This window comes from Emys orbicularis, chromosome 5 (genome assembly GCF_028017835.1).
Source record: "Emys orbicularis isolate rEmyOrb1 chromosome 5, rEmyOrb1.hap1, whole genome shotgun sequence".
NCBI classification, from domain to species: Eukaryota; Metazoa; Chordata; order Testudines; family Emydidae; genus Emys; species Emys orbicularis.
The window spans coordinates 146232293-146255078 of NC_088687.1; the positions used below are offsets into that span (position 1 = coordinate 146232293).

A 22786-nucleotide genomic window follows, 5' to 3' on the forward strand; every position below is an offset into this window, starting at 1 on the left:
GCATCCAACACTTGCTGTGTTATAGACAAATGCCACGGAGGTGGGCAGGTTCTCAAACCTCTATCCCCTGCAATGGCTGGGGTCTCAGTCTCTGCCTGTCCCCCAGACCAGTCTAGGCACCTGAGAACCAATCTGAGCCTAACTAAAACTGCTGGGTTCAGCAGCAGGGTAGCCAGGTCCCGTTTAATGGCGTGAAAGCAGGAGGGCAGACTGGCTGCTCTCATGGGCTCTTTTGGCCTTACCTGCCGCCAGGTGTTTGTAGTTTCATAGCCGTTGTCACCGCTGGCTGGTTTCCCATCTGAATCTAGCCCCGGCTTGGGCCTGTCTCGTGTGTGATCAGAGCTAACTGTAACTACTGCTGCTCAGGTCACTGCCGCTCAAAGATGGCACAGCAAAGAGCAGGGGCCAGAGGGCTGAAGGGGGGTGGGGCGAGCAGTTGTGACTCGAGGCTCTGGGGCTACACACCTCATGTTTGTTTCAATTAGCGTTGAGCCAGGCCTGGGGGGGCTTTGACAAAATGCGGAGCAGATGTTACAGCCAGTGCTGCTGAGAGCCCCTGGCCAGTGGCCTGAGCTCTGCTCCCCCAGGGGGAAGGCAGCAATGTCTGCCCTGGGACCAGGGGATGGAAAGAGCCCTGGGTGGGGTGAGAGCAGGGAAAGGTCCGACTCTCCCTCCTGCTGTGAATGGGGGTCCCTGAGTCCAGCAGCTCCCCCCCCCCCCCCCCCCAGCACTACTGGAGTGACCCTTTTACAACTAGCAGCCTCGGGGTGATGTCCATTCTATGCCCCCACGCAGCTGGGCCTCTACTGAAGTGGGGGGTGCACTCTCCCAGGAACTGGTTAGAACCCCCCCTACATTCTTTCCCCACACCCTGGGGGCAGAGCGGGCTGTATGCCCAGCCCCTCTATCTCCCCTAGTGTCGGCTCTGGGCTCTACCACAGGCTCAGGTGCAGGGAGGGCTGAGATCAAACAGCACCCCCTCCTGGCAGAAACCCCCAGCAAGAGATGTGGCCAGCAGGCTGCTTTATTGTGTGTGACAGAGAGGCCTATGCATGGGGACGCTCCCCCTTGAAGGCAATAAATTACCAGGCAGCTGGATTCAAAGCCGTGAGGATTAGCAAGCAGGAGCACGGGAGGAACAGCAGCCTCTGCGGGGCCTAGTCAGCCAGGGCTGCAATCACAGCCTGGGTGAAGTCGATGGATGTGGCGTATCCGCCCATGTCTGCCGTCCGCACCTGCAAAGACAGGGGTGGGACCTGTTAGCCTGGCCCAGAGCGGTACGCTGCAGGAGCCCTCTGAGCATTCTGCCCCATGTGCTCTGCAGTGAGCCCTGCCCGGGGGCCAGGCCTTTCAAAACAGGACCTGCTGAGGGCCCGGCTCCAAGGGCTTTCCCCCACGCTCCTGGCTGCTAGGCGACGGCTGTTCCTCCATCAGTTTAGACATAGCCCCTTAGCCTGTCAGCGTTCTGCCCAGCTGCAGAACCACTCCCAGCAGCGTAGGGCTGGGCCCAGGCTCGCCACCGGGGACAAGCCACCACCACCAAACAGCTTGGGGTGATAATAAAGAGCCCTATTGCGAAGGGCGGAGGGGAAAGGGCCAGTGTCAGGGCCTGGCTCGCTGCTGCCACAGGACACTGCCTGCAGGGGAAGACCGCAGCCTGTTAATGACACTCTCAGAGGGGACTAAATGGGTAGGAGCCGCAAACACCTGTGAGGACAGAGCCATGAGCCCAAGCATGAATAGAAACATGAGCAGAGACACACGATTAAGCTGGGCACATGCAGGTAAACCCAGCGCCTGCCTCCCCCACACGCTATGGAAACCAGCATCCCCCCAGTCAAGCGTTCACAAACACCTGCTCTCAGGTTGCCATGCTAATCCCTGCCCCGTCTTCTGCCCACCTAGTGTTGCCTTCGTCCCTGCCCTGGCACACACCCCCCACTGTGCCCAGCAGTCACCAGCTCTCCTCCATTCCCATCACACTCTAACCCTTGCCCACCCTGCCCTCAAGCATTTAAACCCCATCGAACTCTTGGGGAACAGAGGGGCTGGAGCTCTTGATACAGGAGCAAAGAACTGTAACATACTTGTGAGCTGCATCTGCCAAGCGTCATGGCAGCGCAAGGCTATGGTCAGTCCTTGCTTGGGGGGCAGGGAGAGACTGCGAGAATTGACTTAGCTAGAGCAAGCCAAGATCTAGCTCCAGCTTTGCTGACCCCTTGTCTACACGTGAGCCACTACAGCACTTCACAGTAGCTACGACCTCTGCCCACAGGAGGGTTCTCCCGGCAGCCTGGGTACGTCACCTCCCCGCGAGGCATTAGCTAGGCCGACGGGCGAATTCTCCTGGCGAGCTAGCGCTGTCTACACCCGGGCTTAGGTCAGTGTAACGGCCTCATGCGGGGAGTGTGGATTTCACACGCCCCTGAACAATGTAGTCGCACCAGGCCTGAGTGCTCACTGAGCCGGGATGGGGAACCCCCAAGCGGGGGCAGGGCGGTGACGTCCCCCCAGGGAGAAGAATGGGATTGGATGAAGGGGGCAGCTGAGGCCGAGCACTAGGAGTAACTCTTCCTGCCCGTGGGAGTGAGAAGAGACACAAGCCTCCTTGCTGGAGATTGGAAACCAGGCTGGCCAGAACCCCACTGGCCCTGGGAGGGAGGGCAGGCCTAGGGGTGTGCCGGTGTCTGCTCGCTCACTCTGATCCTACCTCACCCAGCTCTGGGCACCAGCTTCCTGAGGGGCTGGTACGAACCCTTTCAAACCCTAACAAGGCCAGTTACGATCAGTTTGAGCTACTCAGCAATTCCCCCCACCACGTCCTGGGCTCCGACTGCGCTGCCCCAGGTCTGTAGTAGGGGAAACGCAGGGGCTTTGCAGGCTGACATCCATCTTCATCGGGCTAAATAAAGTAACAGAGAGACGGGAGGGGAGCCCAGCAGCTAGTCGGAGGCAGGCAGTGGCGGGTGCAGCTGAAGGCCCCTGCTTTGACTGGTCCCACAGTGTCTGAACACGCTCATCTTGCCCCCCCCCCGGGGCAAAGCTGCTGAGTGGGCAGCAGGCCTGGAGCACAGGACACCTGGGTCCCTCGGGCCGATGCAGCCTCTGCAGCGGGCTCCCTGCTCACGCTCCCTGTGGTGGGGGTGTTGGGCTTCTCTCCTGCTCCTGCCTCTTCTCTCCTCACTGCTGATGCCATCTGCTGTCCACCCAACGCCGCTCTCTCAGCCTTCCTCTTCCATTCCCACCCCAGCTCTCTCCCCTGCCAGGCCCTTCTCTCCAGCCTCCACCCACGCCCTCTTGCCCCCCCCTCGACCCATGCAGACTGCGGCTGGGGCGTACACCTCTCTTCCCAGCCCTCCTCGGGCACATCAAGGCCCTTCTCAGCCTGTCCCCTCCCAACCTATCATCTCATTCGCTATCGAGAGAGCAGCTCCTGCCGCCAATCAGCCCATGAGCTCAGCCTCCGGCACCCAGCACATCATTTTCAAAGGAGCCCTGGCCTGCTTTCTCTTCTGCTGCCCTCACCCTTAGGAGGTCCCTGTAAAACAGCCACAAAACCACCTCCTCCTCCTCCACATCTCTCCTTCGATGGGACGCCAACAAAAGAAATCCCGTGACACTGGTGAGGAGACTGGGGCATGGATACCACTGCCTATCAATACTCTCTCATCGGTTCCTTGTATTCCCCACCTGCCTGGTCGTAGATGGGCAGGAACCATCTTTTTGTTCTGTGTACAGCACCAGGCACCCTGGGGCTCTGATCTGTGACCAGGGTCCTAGGTGTGTGTTCAACACCTGCACACGCATTGCACACTTGCTAAACGGCAGGCACAGAACTCCCAGGCTGCCCCCCCCCCCCCCCGGGCTCTCGGAAGGAATCGCTACATGCTAGCAGAGGTATTAGGTCAATCCCTATGACCCACGCAGAGGCCCAGACCTGCTTCACCCTCAGCTGGCTCCCTGAGGCAACGTTTTCGCCTCCAGCCACCAGGAAAAAAGCACGCTTCTGGAGCTCCCCTCCTGCTGGGGCCAACTCCCTCCCTCCCCCCGCTCAGGGCTCAGCACAGCCGGGTTCTCACTCTGGAGCGATCTGGCTCCTGCACTGGCCTACCAGGGCAGGGCCGAGGGTGCCTCTGGCCGTGCCCAGTAACGTGTGCTGGGGAGAGCCCCTCATGCAGGGCTGAAACTAGGACTCACAGAGACACGCAGCACCTGAGAAGAGGCAGGGAGGGAGGGGAGAGTTTGATAATTTATTCATGAGCATTAGTACAAAGCCCAATAAATACATTCTGCATTTCCTGAAGCGCACTCCCACCCCGCATGGCAGCGGCCCAGCACCGCGATAGGGGCCGGAGAGCCCGGAGGTGCATGCCTGGCCCAGCCCTGCCTGCCTAATCCATCACCTACAAGCTACCTCCAGCCTTGCTGTTCGGGTCCTTCCGGTCTCCCCCACAACCAGACCCCAGCCTGGCCCAGCTGGAATTCTACCCAGGGAAGAGGTCATGGTCTCCTTAACCCTTCAGGACTTCACTATTAGGCCCAGCGTTTCAGAAGCTCCCGCTAGTGTACATGCATGCGTGTTTTCTGAGCACGACTGCCTGCGCGGGGAGGTGCTGGCATCCGGCGTGTCAATGACACCAGTGCACACCATGCATGCAAAGCAGCAAGCGCATCATTCACGCCACATTTTAAACATGCGGCCCAGGAAGCCCCTCCCTTCCGACATGCACAGCACGCAGGGCCTGGGCCTCTCTTCTTCCTTAGACAGGCCTGGCTAGAGCAGATGCTCTGCTCTCTTGGGAAATGTGACAAGTCACTGCAGAGCCCCGCGCTCTTCATAACCCCCCTGCCTCTCCCAGGTGCACCCCACGGCTTAGCCCCATACGAATGCAAGGGGAAGGCTGCCCAGCACACGCTGCGTTGCAGGGAACGATGACAGGCAGGACGATGCTACAGTAATGGGGACTGCACTCTGCTCTGAAGCACACCACATGGGGCAGGCGAACTGGCCTACAGCACTGCCCAGCAGACAGCCTGAGGGAAGGGCCGGAGTTTCGGCAGGGAGGCTGGTTGGCAGGACATAAGGAGAAGCAGCCTGGAGGTACAGACAGGCCCCAAGAATGGTCTGCGTCAGCTGGAAACATCAACGTGTCCGGGAGTGTCAGCCTACCTGTGTGGGGCCATTCTGATCTGGGAGGAGTGGGCTAGGCCTGCTGCCTCGAGCTCTGGTCAGTGCCTAAGACTTCTTTCTGAGGTCAGTGCTGAATTTTATTGCTAACAGAGTAGGGAAAGCATCTTCCCTTGGGAGGGGGGATGAAATTAGGAGGACATAGGGAGTTAAAAGCTTTCTTCCCCCCCCCCCCCCCCCCAGGAGAGACTGAAATTTCCTACTTTCCATCTGTTCAGATTAACAGGGATGAAATTCTACTTCACTCCAAGCCAATACTAGACTCCATTTGTCACTTCATTTGTCTCCACCCCGGATGGTCCCAAGCTACGGCGAAGCCCCTCTGGAGTAGACAGATGCTCCTGCAGCAGCAATCAGGGACGAGACGAGAGCACGTGGACGTGACAGCCCCGGTCAGCCACACTGCAGGGGGGCCTTAGCTGGAGCAGCAGTGGAATATTTAGGCTGTCCTCTCTCAGCTTCAAAGCACTGTACAAAGCACTGTGACCTAGCTGACCCTGAACTCCCGTGCAGTGTAGGGCGGTGAGCGCTATCCCTACTGCACAGAGAGGTGAACTGGCTCGCCCCAGGCTGCACAATGAACCAGTGGGAGAGCCAGGATCAGACCCCAGGCTCCCAATCCTGCACTCAGACCACGTCTCTTTGTGGTGACCATCTGACCACGACTGAGGTTGGTAACTGATAACTGGGCTGGGGGAGAGGCGAGTCCCTTCCCCCTTCGGGTTGCGGTTTCAGGCGGGCTGGCTCCAGCAGCCCAAGGTTCGCCCCTAGGGGTGGGAGCAGGGCGAGAAAGGTCCATTCGGTTTGTACACTAGAAATGGGTGCTGGAGATCAGAGTGAAGTCCAAGGAACTCCCACACTCAGGTGGGGACCTAGACACCATAGTGTGGGTGCAGGTTGTCAATCACAGACTTGATGAAGTCCGAGGTGGTGGAGTAACCGCCCATGTCCCGCGTCCGAACCTAAAAATCCAACACAGGGAGGGGGAGAAACAAAAAGGGAGAAACGTGGATGTGAACCCAGGGAAACGAACACAAGATGGGACAGGAAACATGGTGACAGCAAAGCAGCTTCCCCCAGCTCCTGATCCCCCTTCTGAAAACCTCCTGCGCTCCCCCCACAGCCCTGCTGCAAACTGGAATAGACACTAACGCGCGCCAAGCCCCCCACAGCCAGCAGAGACTAGCAGCATCAGGCGTGAAGACAAGCAGGGAGCGAGACACTAACACAGCAACGTCTACAAACTGCGTCCCGTTCTACAAACACAGACAGCCCAAACGAGTTGGCTGGCCTGGCTCAGTGGAAGCTTTGATAACCTGGCCATGGAGATGGCGAGACAGTGATCTCTGCCTGGGGATCTGATTTCTCCTGAGGAGAGTGAACTCTACCCAAGAACTCCCCTGGGGAGGGGCCCAAACATCTCCACCGCCGTCACAACAGGAAATCGGTCTGGGGCAGGTAAGAACGACACAGACGAGTGCAACAGGGCCTGAGAATCAGTCTGTTCTGGTGCAGTAAGTCCCCACGCTACGCAAGGCCAGTCCCGGGCTAAGGAATTCCCCTACAGTCTCAACCCAGTGGCAAACACTGCGCTGCTTCCCCCTCACGGGGACGGGAGCAGAGAGAAGTCCCAGCCAGCAGGCTCCAGAAAGGAAGCAGATACTCTGGGAGCTCTGGACCAGGACAGGCAAGAGGTAAGGGCTCAGGGCTGCCTGGTACTCACTTTACCGACTTTAATCACCCTCTTCACCGCATCAGAGATCACATTGGAGTGATATTCCAAGCTAGCAAAAAGAACAAACGTTTCAGCTCCAGCCCTGTGTATGCCAGTGGAATTCACACCCTCCCCCCTGGCTTGCCCCCCCAGAGACTGGCATGCCCTGCCCCCCTCTCCCTCCCTCCACATGTAATGCAGCATGCGCACCTCCGAGAACAAGCACCTACTTGAGATGCCGCAGCATGTTGGCGGCAGAGAGCAGCATGGCAGTGGGATTGGCAATGTTCCTGCCCACGGCCTGGGCAAAGGGATGGCGAGCACCCTGCGTGAAGAGAACCACAATCAGACCATGTTCTACACTGCTGCCGCGGTGTGTGTGGGGGAAGGGGTGGGGGGAGGTGGGGGGGTGCCGTCCAGCCCCATCCTGGGAGGGGCTCTCTGGATCCACTGGCCCAGTGGTAGGAGACAGGGAAGATGACAGAAGCCAGGGAACAAAGCAGCTGTGAGAGGGATTGAGCAAGGGAAGTCACCCAAGTGGGACACAGAAGCTGTGGCAGAGCTGGGTCCCTTACCATCTCAAACACCGCGTACTCGGCACTGTAACTCTCCCCGGGAACCACGCCGGCGCCTCCCACCAAGCCAGCAGCCAGGTTATCAATGATGTTTCCATACAGGTTTGGCATGACCAGGACATCGAACTGGTGGGGGTTCTGCACCAGCTACGCAGAGGGGAACAGAAGTAGACGTGCATGAGACCATTCCCTCCCCGGTACAGATCAGCATGGGCTAGCTTACTCTGCAGCACTTCGGGGCCTTCAGGGCACACCAGTGCTGATGGGGTCACCCAAAGGGGCAGATCTCACCATGCCCTCGGCTGGCCAACAAGGGGCCTAAGCAATGACATTCACAGATTAGCGCCTGGGCATTAATAGGCAAACAATCTTCTTGGGACGCACCCAGGTTCGGCAGCCGCACTGGGCTGAGAAGAGAACTGAGATGACAATGTAGCTGCCTCAAGAGTTCCCAGGGTACAGAAGCAAGATGGGTGAATGCCCCCAGAGCCCCAGCAGCCGAGGACCAACAGGCACTGGGAATATTACTGAAATAAAGCCACCCACCCATACATCCCACCGCCAGGGCTGAGATCCTACGCACTCTCAGAAAGAAAATCAGAGAAACCTGGCAAAACTGTCATTGAGAAGTACCAGCCTGGAAACCCTGGGTACCTCCAAGCTTTCCTGGGGGGACTGATGGTGAAACAGAGAATTTACTCATCTGTCAGAATCACTCCTGCAGGCAAGCAGAATTCTGTAAAATGGGATTATCTGGAATTATTCCCGAGGGGCTGATTACCAGAGGTGCTGGGCACCTACAGCTCCTGGCATAGCCCCGAAAGGAAGGCGCTACGTGTCCATGTGCACGACAAAGAACATGATACAAAGTGATCTGACAGCCCAGGTAACACTGCGTCCCTCACAAAGCAGGTCGCAGACAGCATTCCAAGTGGCACCTGAGCTTGCTGGCTACCAAGCTAGGTTCTTTACCGGCTTTGCTCAAGCAGATGATCAGCACCAGAGGGGTGCACTAGGGGACGGGACTGCAAGCCACTCTCACCTGCATACAGCAATTGTCAATTATCATGGTGTCGAATTTGATCTTGGGATACAATTCTGCCACCTCTTCACAGCACCGGAGGAAGAGCCCATCCCCCAGCTTCCTGAGGAAAGAGAGCGACAGACATTCCTTTTAACAGACTCCACGCTGCCCCAGCTTCCCCTGCCGGGAGAGCAGGGGCGTGATGATGGACTCAGCCACCCAACAAGCTTTCTGACCGTTCCTTTCAAAACACTCACTGTCTGAACTGAACTCAGAGCGGCTCAGAGACGGGCAGGTCCCGCTGCACCCCACCGACGTAGGTGTATGTATGATAGACAGAGGTGAAGTCAGTGGGAGTTCTGCCAATGAATTCAATGAGGCCAGAATTTCACCCAGAGAGTGAACAAGCATCTCACCCTCCCCGTCAACACCCTGCAGACACACAGCCAGGCCTGACTGTCTCACACTGCTGGGCTCTCAGTTACATCCATGCTGGTGTTTTAAGCACGTGCAAAGAGCACTAATGCCAAGGAAGCGTCAACATCACTCAACTCCGAGTTGCACTGAAAGACTCTTCCATGAGACAGAGAGGGGACTTCAAAGAGCTACTGGGTGGCAGCTGCTGCGTATCCCATAACTGCTAGACACCCCACTTTGGTCCCTGTGCTATCAGACCCGTCTCATCGCACTCACATGATGTTGGCTTTGTGCACTGCTGTGACCTTTGAACGCCCTTTCTTGGTGGCGTAGTCAAAGGCGAATTTGGCGATGCGCTGCGACTTGTCCCGGGTGATGATCTTCAGGCACTCGATGACTCCCTTCACGCTCTGAACATTGACGGAAACACATTAGCGGCTCTGGCTGTGCTGGACCAGGTGCAACACAACCCTGTGCTCTGCCACAGCTGGCAGCGCACACCCGAGGAGATCCCATTCAGCCCCGCCAGCCTGCATGGCACTGGCTGCAGCTCTCGCCCCTGGACTGACCCTGGGCTCAGGCTCCAAGGGAAGTGGAGTTTAACTCCCCGTCTGATTCCTTTGAGGAAAGTAGAGGAAGAGATGTAGTGCATCCCCTCGAGCAAACACGTGACCCCAGAGGGAGAGGCCCCTGAGGAACTCAAGACCGCCTATCTCCTCAGGCATCACTGTGGAATCGGCCCTGAGAGTCTTTTCTCCAGGGCTCTGACCAGACTAGTATGTCCCCCAAAGCACCACTTCTCCTTGGGAGACCATTCTCCAGCCAAACGCTGGCAGGAAGCTTCTCCCAGTCCCTGGCCTTTTTCCTTTCCCTGGAGTCACGCCACCACTCCTGGTTACAGCTCCTGACTCCACACTGATCCCGCTTCCTACTTGGGCTTTACACACTTCCAGTCCTTGTAGATAGTTCTAGCCCCTCTTCACCCCCTTGGCTGTCACACAGTCTAGTTACAAGCATCTTCTCCTCTTCAGCCTGTCCCTCCAAACACCCACATCACACAGGATGGCTCTTCCCCATATCCCCACTCTCCTCCTAGCACCACCACTCGAGCAGGGTGTGAGCCAAACTCTGCGAGGACGAGGCCACAAGGACAGGGAAACTCACCAAGGTCTAATGCTGTGCCATCAGGGAAGTACCAGATACAAGGCCAGGAACTGGCCTCCCCGTATGGCACAGAAAGGGATGGGGTGCAGGACAGAGGCTCCCCTACCTCATGTTCCAGAGAGCTGTACTCCCCCTCCGTCTGCTCCCGGATAATCACAAGATCCAAGTTGTTGTGCCGTGTTTTAAAACCAGGTAAACTGTTCACATGGACAACGTTGGCGAACAGGTCTAACTTGCGCCTGTGAGAGGAACATCAGGATCAGGAGATTTCTTCCCACCTCCAGGCCAGCAATAAATCCCGTGTGATGGTACAGACCCATCTTGATCAGAATTTTAAAGAGAGATTCTTCCATACAAGCCTAGCCCCTGTTGCTGGCCACTTGCTAATCCCATTTCCCTTCTCCAGTGACGCCTCTTGGGCCCTCTGTGAGATGTGTCCATAAACCGTCATCCCGAACCCCACCTACCGACTTTTCCTGGAGGATCTCCAAGACACGGCAGGAAGCAGAGTCAACGGATCATGAGTAAGAAAAACAAAGTGTCTGGCCAGTGAAGATTTTGCAGGTGCCTTTTTGTGCTCTGCTAACCCATGAACTTCACCCCTGCCCTGCACTTAGTGCCTAAATGTCATTCATAAATGAGGTGTCCAGAACACCCTGAATAGCTCGTTTGCAGTAGGAGATTTCTTACTGACTTCTGTTGACGTGCAGGGACTTTGAACATGCAAGACAGAAACACACCTGAGCCTCATGTCATAGGAAGCCAGTTCTCCTTTGTACTCCATGGGAGTGTGGATCTTTCCTGTAATGACAGAAATGTCAGCATAACTGGTAAGAAAGCACATGTACAAAATCAACTACCAGCTACTATAAACCCTGGGAACCCCACAGCATGGGACACGGGGGAATGAAAGGGGATTTTGTTTCTACCCTTGCGTAAGGAGCTTACAGTGCTGCACAACATGTGCAGAGTTCACTGGGGTCCGGCCCCTTGGTACCTCTGGGCCACATATTATGTGATCCAGTCTCACAGCAGAATCTGAACTTATGCCCGGTCAGGATAACATAAGAACAGCCAGACTGGGTGAGACCAAAGGTCCATCTAGCTCAGGATCCTGTCTCCTGTCAACACTGGTTCTCCACTTGCGAAGTAACTCCCTGCTCTCCATGTGTCAGTATATAATGCCTGCATCTGTAACTTTCACTCTATGTATCTGAAGAAGTGAGGTTTTTACCCACGAAAGCTTATGCCCAAATAAATCTGTTAGTTTTTAAGGTGCCACCAGACTCCTTGTTGTTTTTGTAGATACAGACTAACACGGCTACCCCCTGATACTTGTCTTCTGACAGTGGCCAATGCCAGGTGCCCCAGAGGGAATGAACAGAACAGGTTATCATCAAGTGATCCATTCCCTGTCGCCCAGTCCCAGCTTCTGGCAAACAGAGGCTAGTGGTACCATCCCTGCCCAGCCTGGCTAATAGCCATTGATGGACCCGTCCTCCATGAATGTATCTAGATCTTTTTTGAACCCTGTTATAGTCTTGGCCTTCACAACATCCTCTGGCAAAAAGTTCCACGGGATATTTAGAAGCTGAATCTATTTAATTTACTGAAGACAAGATTAAGAGGCAAATTGATCTCCATCTATAAGTACTTATACATAGAGAAGACATCAGATACTAGCGGGCTCTTTATCTAGCAAACAAAGGTAGAACAAGATCTAACGCCTGGAAGTTGGAACTAAACAAATTCAAGCTGGAAATAAGATGCAATTTTTTAGCAGTCAGAGTAATTACCCTTTGGAACAGCTCACCAACGGATGTGGTAAATCCTCCATCACTTGAAGTCTTTACATAGAGACTGGCTCTCATTCTAAAAGATTTGTGTTTAAATCTGAGCCCTAAGGTGCTCTATGTAAGAATCACTAGGTGAAGGTTTTTGCCCTGCATCATGAATGAGTCAACCTAAATCATCATAATGGTCCTGTCGGGCCTTAAAATCTAGGACTCTAGGATGACACTAGGAGTGCTGGCTGGAGGAGACAAGACCACCCAGACTACTACAACTACTACCCTTGGCAACTTCTGGGAAGAAGACTGAAATCCCCAGGCACTTTTTAAAGAATCTGGCACAATTCCGGTGTCCTGACTGATAGAACCTGCTGGTGGCTGAGGGAGTAACATTCCAAGCTGCAGTGCCCTCGTATTAGATCTGTAAGCCAACATAGTATCTTCTGTACAAACTAGCCTACGTAAGATAAAGTGGCCCTGCACTGTATGAGCACTGCTAAGTGCATTACGGCTGCTGAGTCTGCTTTACACAGATCTTGCACTACCACAGTGGAGCTGGCATTGGGCAAAGTGCTTTGGGATCCCTGGTGTATGAAACACATCAGAGCAGAGAAAGCTAAAAGCTGTTCTGCTCCTTCCCATCTTGACACGCGACAGCAGCATGACCCCCCTTGTGTGGGGAGGCAGTAAGATTACCCTAGAAGCACCTCATCTACCTGCACCAAAGTGTCACAAACCCTCAGTGTCCCCTTTTTATTACTAAACATGCCAAACACTTTCCATCCAAGGGTCAGAAAGGTCCTGAGACTCCCCAGCCGGTCAGATGATAAGTACCAGTCTCATTTTACAGATGAGAAACTGAGGCACGGAAGTTACGTGAGCCTCTCCAGGTCACAGAGCTGGAGATAGAAATCAGGAAAACTGGCACCAGGTTTCCTTCTCCAATCGTCAGCCCACAAAAAGCCCCGCAGTCTGAAAGCGCGGTTTGGAGGCTGGGGGAGATTCTATAGCATGGAGTGGGCAAAGATCCGTGTACACCTGACAGATGCAGTCAGTGAGCTGCCACCATCCCATACCTATAATGGCCACTTTACTCTGCTTCATAGAGTCAACAACCTCATCCAGTTTTTCCTCTGACGCCATGTTCTGCACTTCGCTCAGGTGGTGCTCGTCAAACTCCACAGGGACACCAGCAGCCTGCCCAATACAGACACAGATGTAAAGAGTCTGTTCATTAAATCTCTTTATATGCATTACCCAAAATGAGCTTGGTGACTGGGTGGATCAGGAGATTGGGACACGGAGCCTTTCACCTTCAAGTGTCTGGTTCCTCTCTGAGCATAGGCTGAGGATGGTGTGTATTGGGAGGAGGAGGGGACTGGATGGTTTTAGGGATTAGGAATGGGATCAGAGCCTCTGATCTCTAGGTGACATTCAATCCAGCTCCAGATTCATAGTGAAATGCTGTTGTTTTTGAAACTATGTCTTTGTTTAGGAAGTTATAACAGGTTTACCAATCCTAGGCATGTAACTATCAGAGACAGACAATCATCACCACAACACTGAACTTTGGTTTAGATGAACATTATACTGAAATGTAAACAATGGGTCTCTAACAGGGTGTTACAGTGGTAGAGAGAGCATTTTGACACTACTCAGGACTTGTCATTTTCAGTGATTTTATTAAATTGAGTGAATTATCTGATTACGCATTGTGACAGACCCAGACCAGTGGGGTACAGGAGTATGGTAGAGGGCAAATATACTAGTCACTGGATGAGTAGTTTTCTGTTCCCTGAGTGACCAGAGCAGGGGCTGCACTAGAGTAATCAGGAACCTGCTAGAACCAGTTAAGGCAGGCAGGCTAATTAGGACACCTGGAGCCAATTAAGAAGAAGCTGCTAGAATCAATTAAGGCAGGCTAATCAGGGCACCTGGGTTTTAAAAAGGAACTCACTTCAGTTTGTGGTGCGAGTGTGAGGATCTGGGAGCAAGAGGCGCAAGGAGCTGAGAGTGAGAGGGTGTGCTGCTGGAGGACTGAGGAGCACAAGCGTTATCAGACACCAGGAGGAAGGTCCTGTGGTGAGAATAAGGAAGGTGTTTGGAGGAGGCCATGGGGAAGTAGCCCAGGGAGTTGTAGCTGTCATGCAGCTGTTACAGGAGGCACTATAGACAGCTGCAGTCCACAGGGCCCTGGGCTGGAACCCGGAGTAGAGGGCGGGCCCGGGTTCCCCCCAAACCTCCCAATTGACCTGGACTGTGGGTTCTTCCAGAGGGGAAGGTTTCTGGGCTGTTCCCCAACCCACATGGTGAATCTCTGAGGCAAGAAAATCCGCCAATAAGCGCAGGACCCACCAAGATAGAGGAGGAACTTTGTCACAGCATATTTAACAAACCAGGCATGTCTATCAAATATTGACATTCAAAAAAATTGGAGAGGTGTGCTGGTTTTTTAGAAAGCGAATGTATTTTGAGTATTTAATAAATGGTAACCAAATACATAAGAAAGGCCGTACTGGGTCAGACCAAAGGTCCATCTAGCCCAGTATCTGTCTACCGACAGTGGCCAATGCCAGGTGCCCCAGAGGGAGTGAACCTAACAGGCAATGATCAAGTGATCTCTCTCCTGCCATCCATCTCCATCCTCTGACGAACAGAGGCTAGGGACACCATTCTTACCCATCCTGGCTAATAGCCATTTATGGACTTAGCCACCATGAATTTATCCAGTCCCCTTTTAAACATTGTTATAGTCCTAGCCTTCACAACCTCCTCAGGTAAGGAGTTCCACAAGTTGACTGTGCGCTGCGTGAAGAAGAACTTCCTTTTATTTGTTTTAAACCTGCTGCCTATTAATTTCTTTTGGTGACCCCTAGTTCTTGTATTATGGGAATAAGTAAATAACTTTTCCTTATCCACTTTCTCCACATCACTCATGATTTTATATACCTCTATCATGTCCCCCCTTAGTCTTCTCTTTTCCAAACTGAAGAGTCCTAGCCTCTTTAATCTTTCCTCATATGGGACCCTCTCTAAACCCTTAATCATTTTAGTTGCTCTTTTCTGAACCTTTTCTAGTGCTAGAATATCTTTTTTGAGGTGAGGAGACCACATCTGTACACAGTATTCGAGATGTGGGCGAACCATGGATTTATATAAGGGCAATAATATATTCTCAGTCTTATTCTCTATCCCCTTTTTAATGATTCCTAACATCCTGTTTGCTTTTTTGACCGCCTCTGCACACTGCGTGGACATCTTTAGAGAACTATCCACGATGACGCCAAGATCTTTTTCCTGACTCGTTGTAGCTAAATTAGCCCCCATCATGTTGTATGTATAGTTGGGGTTATTTTTTCCAATGTGCATTACTTTACATTTATCCACATTAAATTTCATTTGCCATTTTGCTGCCCAATCACTTAGTTTTGTGAGATCTTTTTGAAGTTCTTCACAATCTGCTTTGGTCTTAACTATCTTGAGTAGTTTAGTATCATCTGCAAACTTTGCCACCTCACTGTTTACCCCTTTCTCCAGATCATTTATGAATAAATTGAATAGGATAGGTCCTAGGACTGACCCTTGGGGAACACCACTAGTTACCCCTCTCCATTCTGAGAATTTACCATTAATTCCTACCCTTTGTTCCCTGTCCTTTAACCAGTTCTCAATCCATGAAAGGACCTTCCCTTTTATCCCATGACAGCTTAATTTACGTAAGAGCCTTTGGTGAGGGACCTTGTCAAAGGCTTTCTGGAAATCTAAGTACACTATGTCCACCGGATCCCCCTTGTCCACATGTTTGTTGACCCCTTCAAAGAACTCTAATAGATTAGTAAGACACGATTTCCCTTTACAGAAACCATGTTGACTATTGCTCAAGAGTTTATGTTTTTCTATGTGTCTGACAATTTTGTTCTTTACTATTGTTTCAACTAATTTGCCCGGTACCGACGTTAGACTTACCGGTCTGTAATTGCCGGGATCACCCCTAGAGCCCTTTTTAAATATTGGCGTTACATTAGCTAACTTCCAGTCATTGGGTACCGAAGCCGATTTAAAGGACAGGTTACAAACCTTAGTTAATAGTTCCGCAACTTCACATTTGAGTTCTTTCAGAACTCTTGGGTGAATGCCATCTGGTCCCGGTGACTTGTTAATGTTGAGTTTATCAATTAATTCCAAAACCTCCTCTAGTGATACTTCAATCTGTGACAGTTCCTCAGATTTGTCACCTACAAAAGCCAGCTCAGGTTTGGGAATCTCCCTAACATCCTCAGCCGTGAAGACTGAAGCAAAGAATCCATTTAGTTTCTCCGCAATGACTTTATCATCTTTAAGCGCTCCTTTTGTATTTTCATCGTCAAGGGGCCCCACTGGTTGTTTAGCAGGCTTCCTGCTTCTGATGTACTTAAAAAACATTTTGTTATTACCTTTGGAGTTTTTGGCTAGCCGTTCTTCAAACTCCTCTTTGGCTTTTCTTATTACACTCTTGCACTTAAGTTGGCAGTGTTTGTGCTCCTTTCTATTTGCCTCACTAGGATTTGACTTCCACTTTTTAAAGGAAGTCTTTTTATCTCTCACTGCTTCTTTTACATGGTTGTTAAGCCACGGTGGCTCTTTTTTAGTTCTTTTACTGTTTTTCTTAATTTGGGGTATACATTGAAGTTGAGCCTCTATTATGGTGTCTTTAAAAAGGGCCCACGCAACTTGCAGGGATTTCACTTTAGTCACTGAACCTTTTAACTTTTGTCTAACTAACCCCCTCATTTTTGTATAGTTCCCCCTTTTGAAATTAAAGGCCACAGTGTTGGACAGTTGAGGTGTTCTTCCCACCACAGGGATGTTGAATGCTATTGTATTATGGTCACTATTTCCAAGCGGTCCCGCTATAGTTACCTCTTGGACCAGCTCCTGCGCTCCACTCAGGATTAAATCTAGAGTCACCTCTCCCCTTGTGGGTTCCCGTACCAGCTGCTCCATGAAGCAGTCATTTAAAGTATCGAGAAATTTTATCTCTGCATTTCGTCCTGAAGTGAAATGTTCCCAGTCAATATGGGGATAATTGAAATCCCCCACTATTATTGGGTTCTTAATTTTGATAGCCTCTCTAATTTCCCTTAGCATTTCATCATCACTATTACTGTCCTGGTCAGGTGGTCGATAATAGATCCCTAATGTTATATTTTTACTAGAGCATGAAATTTCTATCCATAGAGACTCTATGGAACCTGTGGATTCGCTTAAGATTTTTACTTCATTTGAATCTACACTTTCTTTAACATATAGTGCCACTCCTCCCCCTGCACGGCCTGTTCTGTCCTTCCGATATATTTTGTACCCCGGAATGATTGTGTCCCATTGATTGCTCTCAGTCCACCAGGTTTCTGTGATGCCTATTATATCTATATCCTCCTTTATCACAAGGCACTCTAGTTCACCCATCTTATTATTTAGACTTCTGGCATTTGTGTACAAGCACTTTAAAAACTTGTCCCTGTTTATTAGCCTGTCTTTTTCTGATGTGCCAGATTCTTTTTTATGTGGCTGTTTATCATCTGATCCGGCCCTTACATTATACTTTTCAGTCCTCTGCTCCTGACTATAACCTGGAGATTCTCTATCATCAGACTCTCCCCTAAGGGAAGTCTGTGTCCGATCCACACGCTCCTCTGCAGCAGTCGGCTTTCCCCCATCTCCTAGTTTAAAAACTGCTCTACAACCTTTTTAATGTTTAGTGCCAGCAGTCTGGTTCCACTTTGGTTTAGGTGGAGCCCATCTCTCCTGTATAGGCTCCTCCCATCCCAGAAGTTTCCCCAGTTCCTAATGAACGTGAACCCTCCTCTCTACACCATCGTCTCATCCACGCATTGAGACGCTGAAGCTCTGCCTGCCTACCTGGCCCTGCGCGTGGAACTGGGAGCATTTCTGAAAATGCCACCATAGAGGTCCTGGATTTCAGTCTCTTCCCTAGCAGCCTAAATTTGGCTTCCAGGACATCTCTCCTACCCTTCCCTATGTCATTGGTACCTACATGTACCACGACCACCGGCTCCTCCCCAGCACTACACATAAGTCTATCTAGATGCCTCGAGAGATCCGCAACCTTCGCACCAGGCAGGCAAGTCACCATACGGTTCTCCCGGTCATCACAGACCCAGCTATCTACATTTCTAATAATCGAATCTCCCATTACTAACACCTGCCTTTTCCTAGAAACTGGAGTTCCCTCCCCCGGAGAGGCAACCTCCGTGCGAGAGGCAACCCCAGAACCATCTGGAAGGAGGGTCCCAACTACGGGAAAGTTTCCCTCGGCTCCCATTGACTGCTCTACTTCCCTGGGCCCTTCTTCCTCCTTAACAGCACAGGTGCTGTCTAAGCGGAGGTGGGACAATTCTACAGTGTCCCGGAAAGCCTCATCAACATACCTCTCTGCCTCTCTCAGCTCCTCCAGTTCCGCCACCCTGGCCTCCAAAGTCCGTACATGGTCTTTGAGGGCCAGGAGCTCCTTACCAAAGTATCTATTTGTCCTCTGGCTAGTTTTCTGGGTATGTAACTGGTGTATTAATTTTTCCATAACAACCACCTCCTATATTTTTTGAGCCATTCCTCTGGAGTTGGATTCTTTTTCCAAAGGGAGGTGACCAGTAACCTAACAGCTACTACGAGAGAGTCAGTCATTTCCTTTTGTGTGTCCAATCATGAAATATTTTAAATTATTTTTCCAAATGAAAGTTTCTGCCATCTGATGACTACTTGGGTCCCAGATCTCAGTCCAGTCTCTTAGTATAGTGCAGACGAGACTTTATACAACTACCTCCATGTCAGGAGATTTATTTACGACAGTTGCTCCTGCCATGGTTAAAAGCAGGTTTGTCTTGTAACAAAGCCAGTGTCTGTCTGGGTTTTAAATTTGTCCCCAAACTGTGCTACTCCCTTGGTCAGGGCAGGACTGTAGGATGGATTGGGAATATGGTTAAAACACAGTTAAGAGGGTTCCAAACATTTGAGCAACAGCAGCATTGTAACCCCTAACACAACTGGTGTAGATGACTCAAGCATCCACGTCAGACCCACGGCCACAGCGGGTATGAGATTTTTTTCGGCAGTCACATCAGAGACACAAGGATTGACTGGGACAGAGAAACTGAACTCATCTTCTCACTCTTTGAAATGGGCCCCTGTAGGTTAGGGTCAGTGCACACTAGGGTATATGTGGGAAGCTTGGCATGGTTGCTACCCATGTTGAACCTGTTCTGGGGAGAACAGGGGACATCCTCCTCCAGGATTTTCAGTCTAGAACCCTACCTCTGCACTAAAGAGAAGAAGTGAATTGAGCTTCAGTTAACTTACAGAAAAGGGTTTAAGAACTAAAATGGCTTTATCCATCCACAACCGTCTGGGAGCAAGGGGAAGAGAACAGTCCCGCCTGGATATGGCAGGAGCCACATACACAATCCAACTCCTGCCATTACGTCATTTCTCCATCTCCCCCTCAGCCTCAATGACGAGTAAGTGGCTATTACCTTGAACACCTCTTTGACAGAATGCATGAGCTCCGGGCCAACCCCATCTCCAGGCAGCATGGTGACCTTGAACATCCCTTCATGTTTCTCTGTCTGGAACAGGAAATAGCGAGCGGTTAATTCTCCTGCCACCATCCTACACAATATCACTCAACAAGAGTGGGACAGCGCATTCCCTATCTGCAATACTGCACCCACCTCTTCTGAGAGAGCAAGCCCAGTCAGAGGTGGCTCTCACGCTACTGCCAGAAACAGCAAGATGAGAATTGCCATTCTCAAAATATTGGGGGTCATCAATGCCATTAGATCTCACAGGTATGCTCAGGGACAATCCCCTTGGTGGAGCTGGTACCAGGATTTGAGTCCTTACAACGGTCAAAGGGTGAATGGGAGCTGCTAAGACCCTCTCTGTTGGTCAATGTCTCTGGGAAACACCTGGCCTCTGATGAAGGAGAATACAGGAATCTTCCAGAAGAAACTGACCCAAGACTCTCTGTAGCAACATTCAGTTCCCCCATGAAACTCTCTCTGATGGATTAAATCAGAAGAGACCCAATGCGCAGGGCAAAGCTTGCTACTTGAAAGTAGCACAGAGGGTCAGAGGTTGCATGGTATTTGTTCCCTGTACCCAGGAGACAGCTTTACCTTTAATTTAAACCACCTATCATTCACCCATATACAAAATTAATAGGTGTCTTTATATATAAGAGTTACAGTTAATGTCAGTCAACAGGCATCACAAGCTAAAGAGTCAGAGAACGAGCACTTGAGATGGAGATTTTGTATAAACTTTTCCTCATCCCACGATGGAGAAAGAGACAAAGACTACCAGGACACCCATATTTAACATAGGAGACCATTAGTCCATCCACTCCTACATCGGCCAACACCTGATGCTTTAAAGGAAGATGAAAAATCTTAGTACACCTGGCCACTGTTGTATATAGGGCAAAATATCCCTTCCTAATAACTGTAGTGATCAGTTGATGTCCTGAAGCATGGGATTTTATTACTCCATTTCAGCACAAACTTCTACAGAATGGTCTTAGTTACAAGCTTAGCCAGCCCTTTTAAAAATCTGACCTTAGTATCTGACCTTGACCCTATGCGTCTATAAATTATTTAGCCATATTCTGTATAAACAATTTCTTTTTATTTGTTCTAAATTTACCTGTCATTAATATTCAATGACCCATGAGACGAAGTTTAAAAAAAAGGCACTAACCAACTTCCACAAGAAGTCATAAATCCCATCAGTCAAGTCCCTATAGGTCTTCTCCTTCCTAGGCTAAACAGCCCGAGCTTTTGCAATCTCTCCCCATATGTAAACTCCACATCAGGACTCGTAATTATCCTCTCTGGACTTCTATACTGCCAGCCCCAAGCATTAAAAAACCCAGGGCAAAGCTCCAAAAAGTCATGGGTTAAAAAAAAAAAAAGGTCTTTTAACATTTAAATAATAATGTGGGGTTCTTTCTTTGCCTTCTGGATTTTGAGCATTTGGGGTTCACAATTTTAAGTTCTTCTCTGCACAATGAGAGCTGCTAACATTTGACATCAGGTGCTGGGGCTTTAAGAAAAACACCAGGTACTATCAGAATCACAATACAATCATGAGTTGGCAACACTAGGACCTTTACAGTCACAGCTCTATCCTCAAGATGCAGTCACCAATGGCTACCCTTTCATTGCACACAGCAGCCACTAAACGGTTCTCTAAGCCCCTGCCTCATTGTTCTCCAGATGAGTCCATGTTATCCCACATAGTGTTTTCCGTGTTATTTCCTGTGGCTTTTTAATGCATCCTCAGCACTTCACTTCTTCTGCTGTGGTCACTGCATCTTTGCTCCTTGAATAGAGAGAAATATCCATCTACCCGCTACCCTCCCCATCTGACTCTGTGCTGGAGAAAGACTCAGCCCCCTGAAAACCAAACCCACGGAAGAGCCCCCGCGTTAGCAGCTGGGAGATCAAACACCACATGCGGGATATGTGAGCACATTGCTCAGTGAGTGACTGAGAGGCACTCAGCTACTAGGGTGATGAGCACGGAACAGGGGCCTAAATAGGTTAAGAACAGAATAGCCAGGAACCAGACTTGGCAGCAGAGCTGCAGTGAACCTGATAAACCCTCCCAAGCAGCGCCTGGCCCAGCCTGGCCCCCCTGAAATAGGGACCGTGTTTCCCCCAGGGGAGCGGGGGAGGATGGGAGGCGCCATCTCCCCACTCTGGGAAGAGGCACATGGGTACAAGGGGGCCTCTCACCTGGCTTCGCAGTGTCTGCTGGGGGGCGGCGGAGGCGGCGCTGAGGGTCCTCCAGGCCCCGCGGCCCTGGGCGCGCAGAAGAGCCTGCAGGGGAAAGAGGCAGAAAATAAGAAACCCGCAGCCCCGGCCTCCCTCCCTTCAGCCCGTCACCCAGCCTCACTCCCCTGCCCGCCCCCCCCTCAGCCCACCCCCAGTCCCGTGACCCCACCTCCCCGCCCCCCTCAGCCCGACCACAGTCCCCTGACCCCGCCCCCGGCCTCCCCTCCACCCGCCTCCCAGCCTCGCTCCCCTGGCCGCCCCGCCTCAACCCACCCCCGGCGCCCCCTCCCTCCCCTCAGCCCACCCCCCCCTCCACCCGCCTCCCCTGCCCGCCCCCCCTCAGCCCACCCCCCGTCCCCCGCCCCCGGCCTCCCCTCCACCCGCCACCCAGCCTCGCTCCCCTGCCCGCCCCCCCTCAGCCCGACCCCAGTCCCCTGACCCCGCCGGCCCGGCCTAGCCTCCCGTTCCCTCCGCCCCCCAGCCTTCATCTCCTGCCCCCCAGTCCCGGGCGACGCGCCCCCCGCCTCGGGAGGAGCCCAGGCCCGTCCCGCCGGCCCCCGCGCGGGTCTCACCCCGGCAACTGCCCGGACGCCGCTGATCGTCGCCATCTTGCAATCCCACAAGCCCAAGCAGCTCCGGAAGTGACACCACGGCCCGAGCGCAGAGACGTCACTTCCGATTGGCGCCTCCGCGGAGGCAGTAGCAGCGGGGGGGCAGTGTGAGCGCCGAGGGGGCGGGGCTACAAGGGGAGGAGCCCGGGGCGGGGCGGGGCGGGGCTCCCAGGCCGGGGGCGGGTCGCTGGCCACGTGCTTGTGGCTTGTCCCCCCCTGTGACCCCGCGGGGGGGTCTGGCGGGGCGGGGCGAGGCGGCTCCCGCCAGGTCCCGGCCCGGGGGTGCCAGAGGGGCGCTGACTCCGGCGGGGGCGGGGACAGGGCCGGCGCTGGGGGCAGCGAGCCCCCCAAGGACAGGCGATGAACGCCGCTGCCCGGGGCTGGAACCCCAGGCCATGGGGCAGCTCGCTCCAGCCCCCTGCACTCGGGTGGGGCAGAGGCTGTGGGGGTAGAAATACCCGGGGAGTGGGGCT

At 52.5% G+C, this 22786-nt stretch overlaps 1 protein-coding gene across 3 annotated transcripts; it reads right to left on the minus strand.

Annotated features, from left to right (window-relative positions):
- Positions 1–1008: 1008 nt before the first annotated feature.
- On the minus strand, positions 1009–22323 carry IDH3B (isocitrate dehydrogenase (NAD(+)) 3 non-catalytic subunit beta). 3 transcript variants are annotated; one of them, XR_010561463.1, is made up of 13 exons: positions 22275–22323; positions 21664–21747; positions 19399–19491; positions 12949–13069; positions 10823–10883; positions 10189–10321; positions 9195–9328; positions 8520–8622; positions 7478–7624; positions 7133–7227; positions 6912–6972; positions 5999–6150; positions 1163–1235 (listed from the first exon to the last, which is right to left on the minus strand). XR_010561463.1 is itself a non-coding variant. In XM_065405849.1 (12 exons), the coding sequence occupies exons 1-12, from the start codon at positions 22308–22310 to the stop codon at positions 1158–1160; spliced, it is 1146 nt and encodes a 381-aa protein (XP_065261921.1). In that variant the 5' UTR covers positions 22311–22323; the 3' UTR covers positions 1009–1157. The 3 variants fall into 3 exon arrangements, 1 of the variants encoding a protein (XP_065261921.1); XR_010561462.1 differs by having other exon boundaries at positions 1175–1235; positions 5392–6150; XM_065405849.1 differs by lacking the exon at positions 5999–6150 and having other exon boundaries at positions 1009–1235.
- Between the last annotated feature and the right edge of the window lie 463 nt (positions 22324–22786).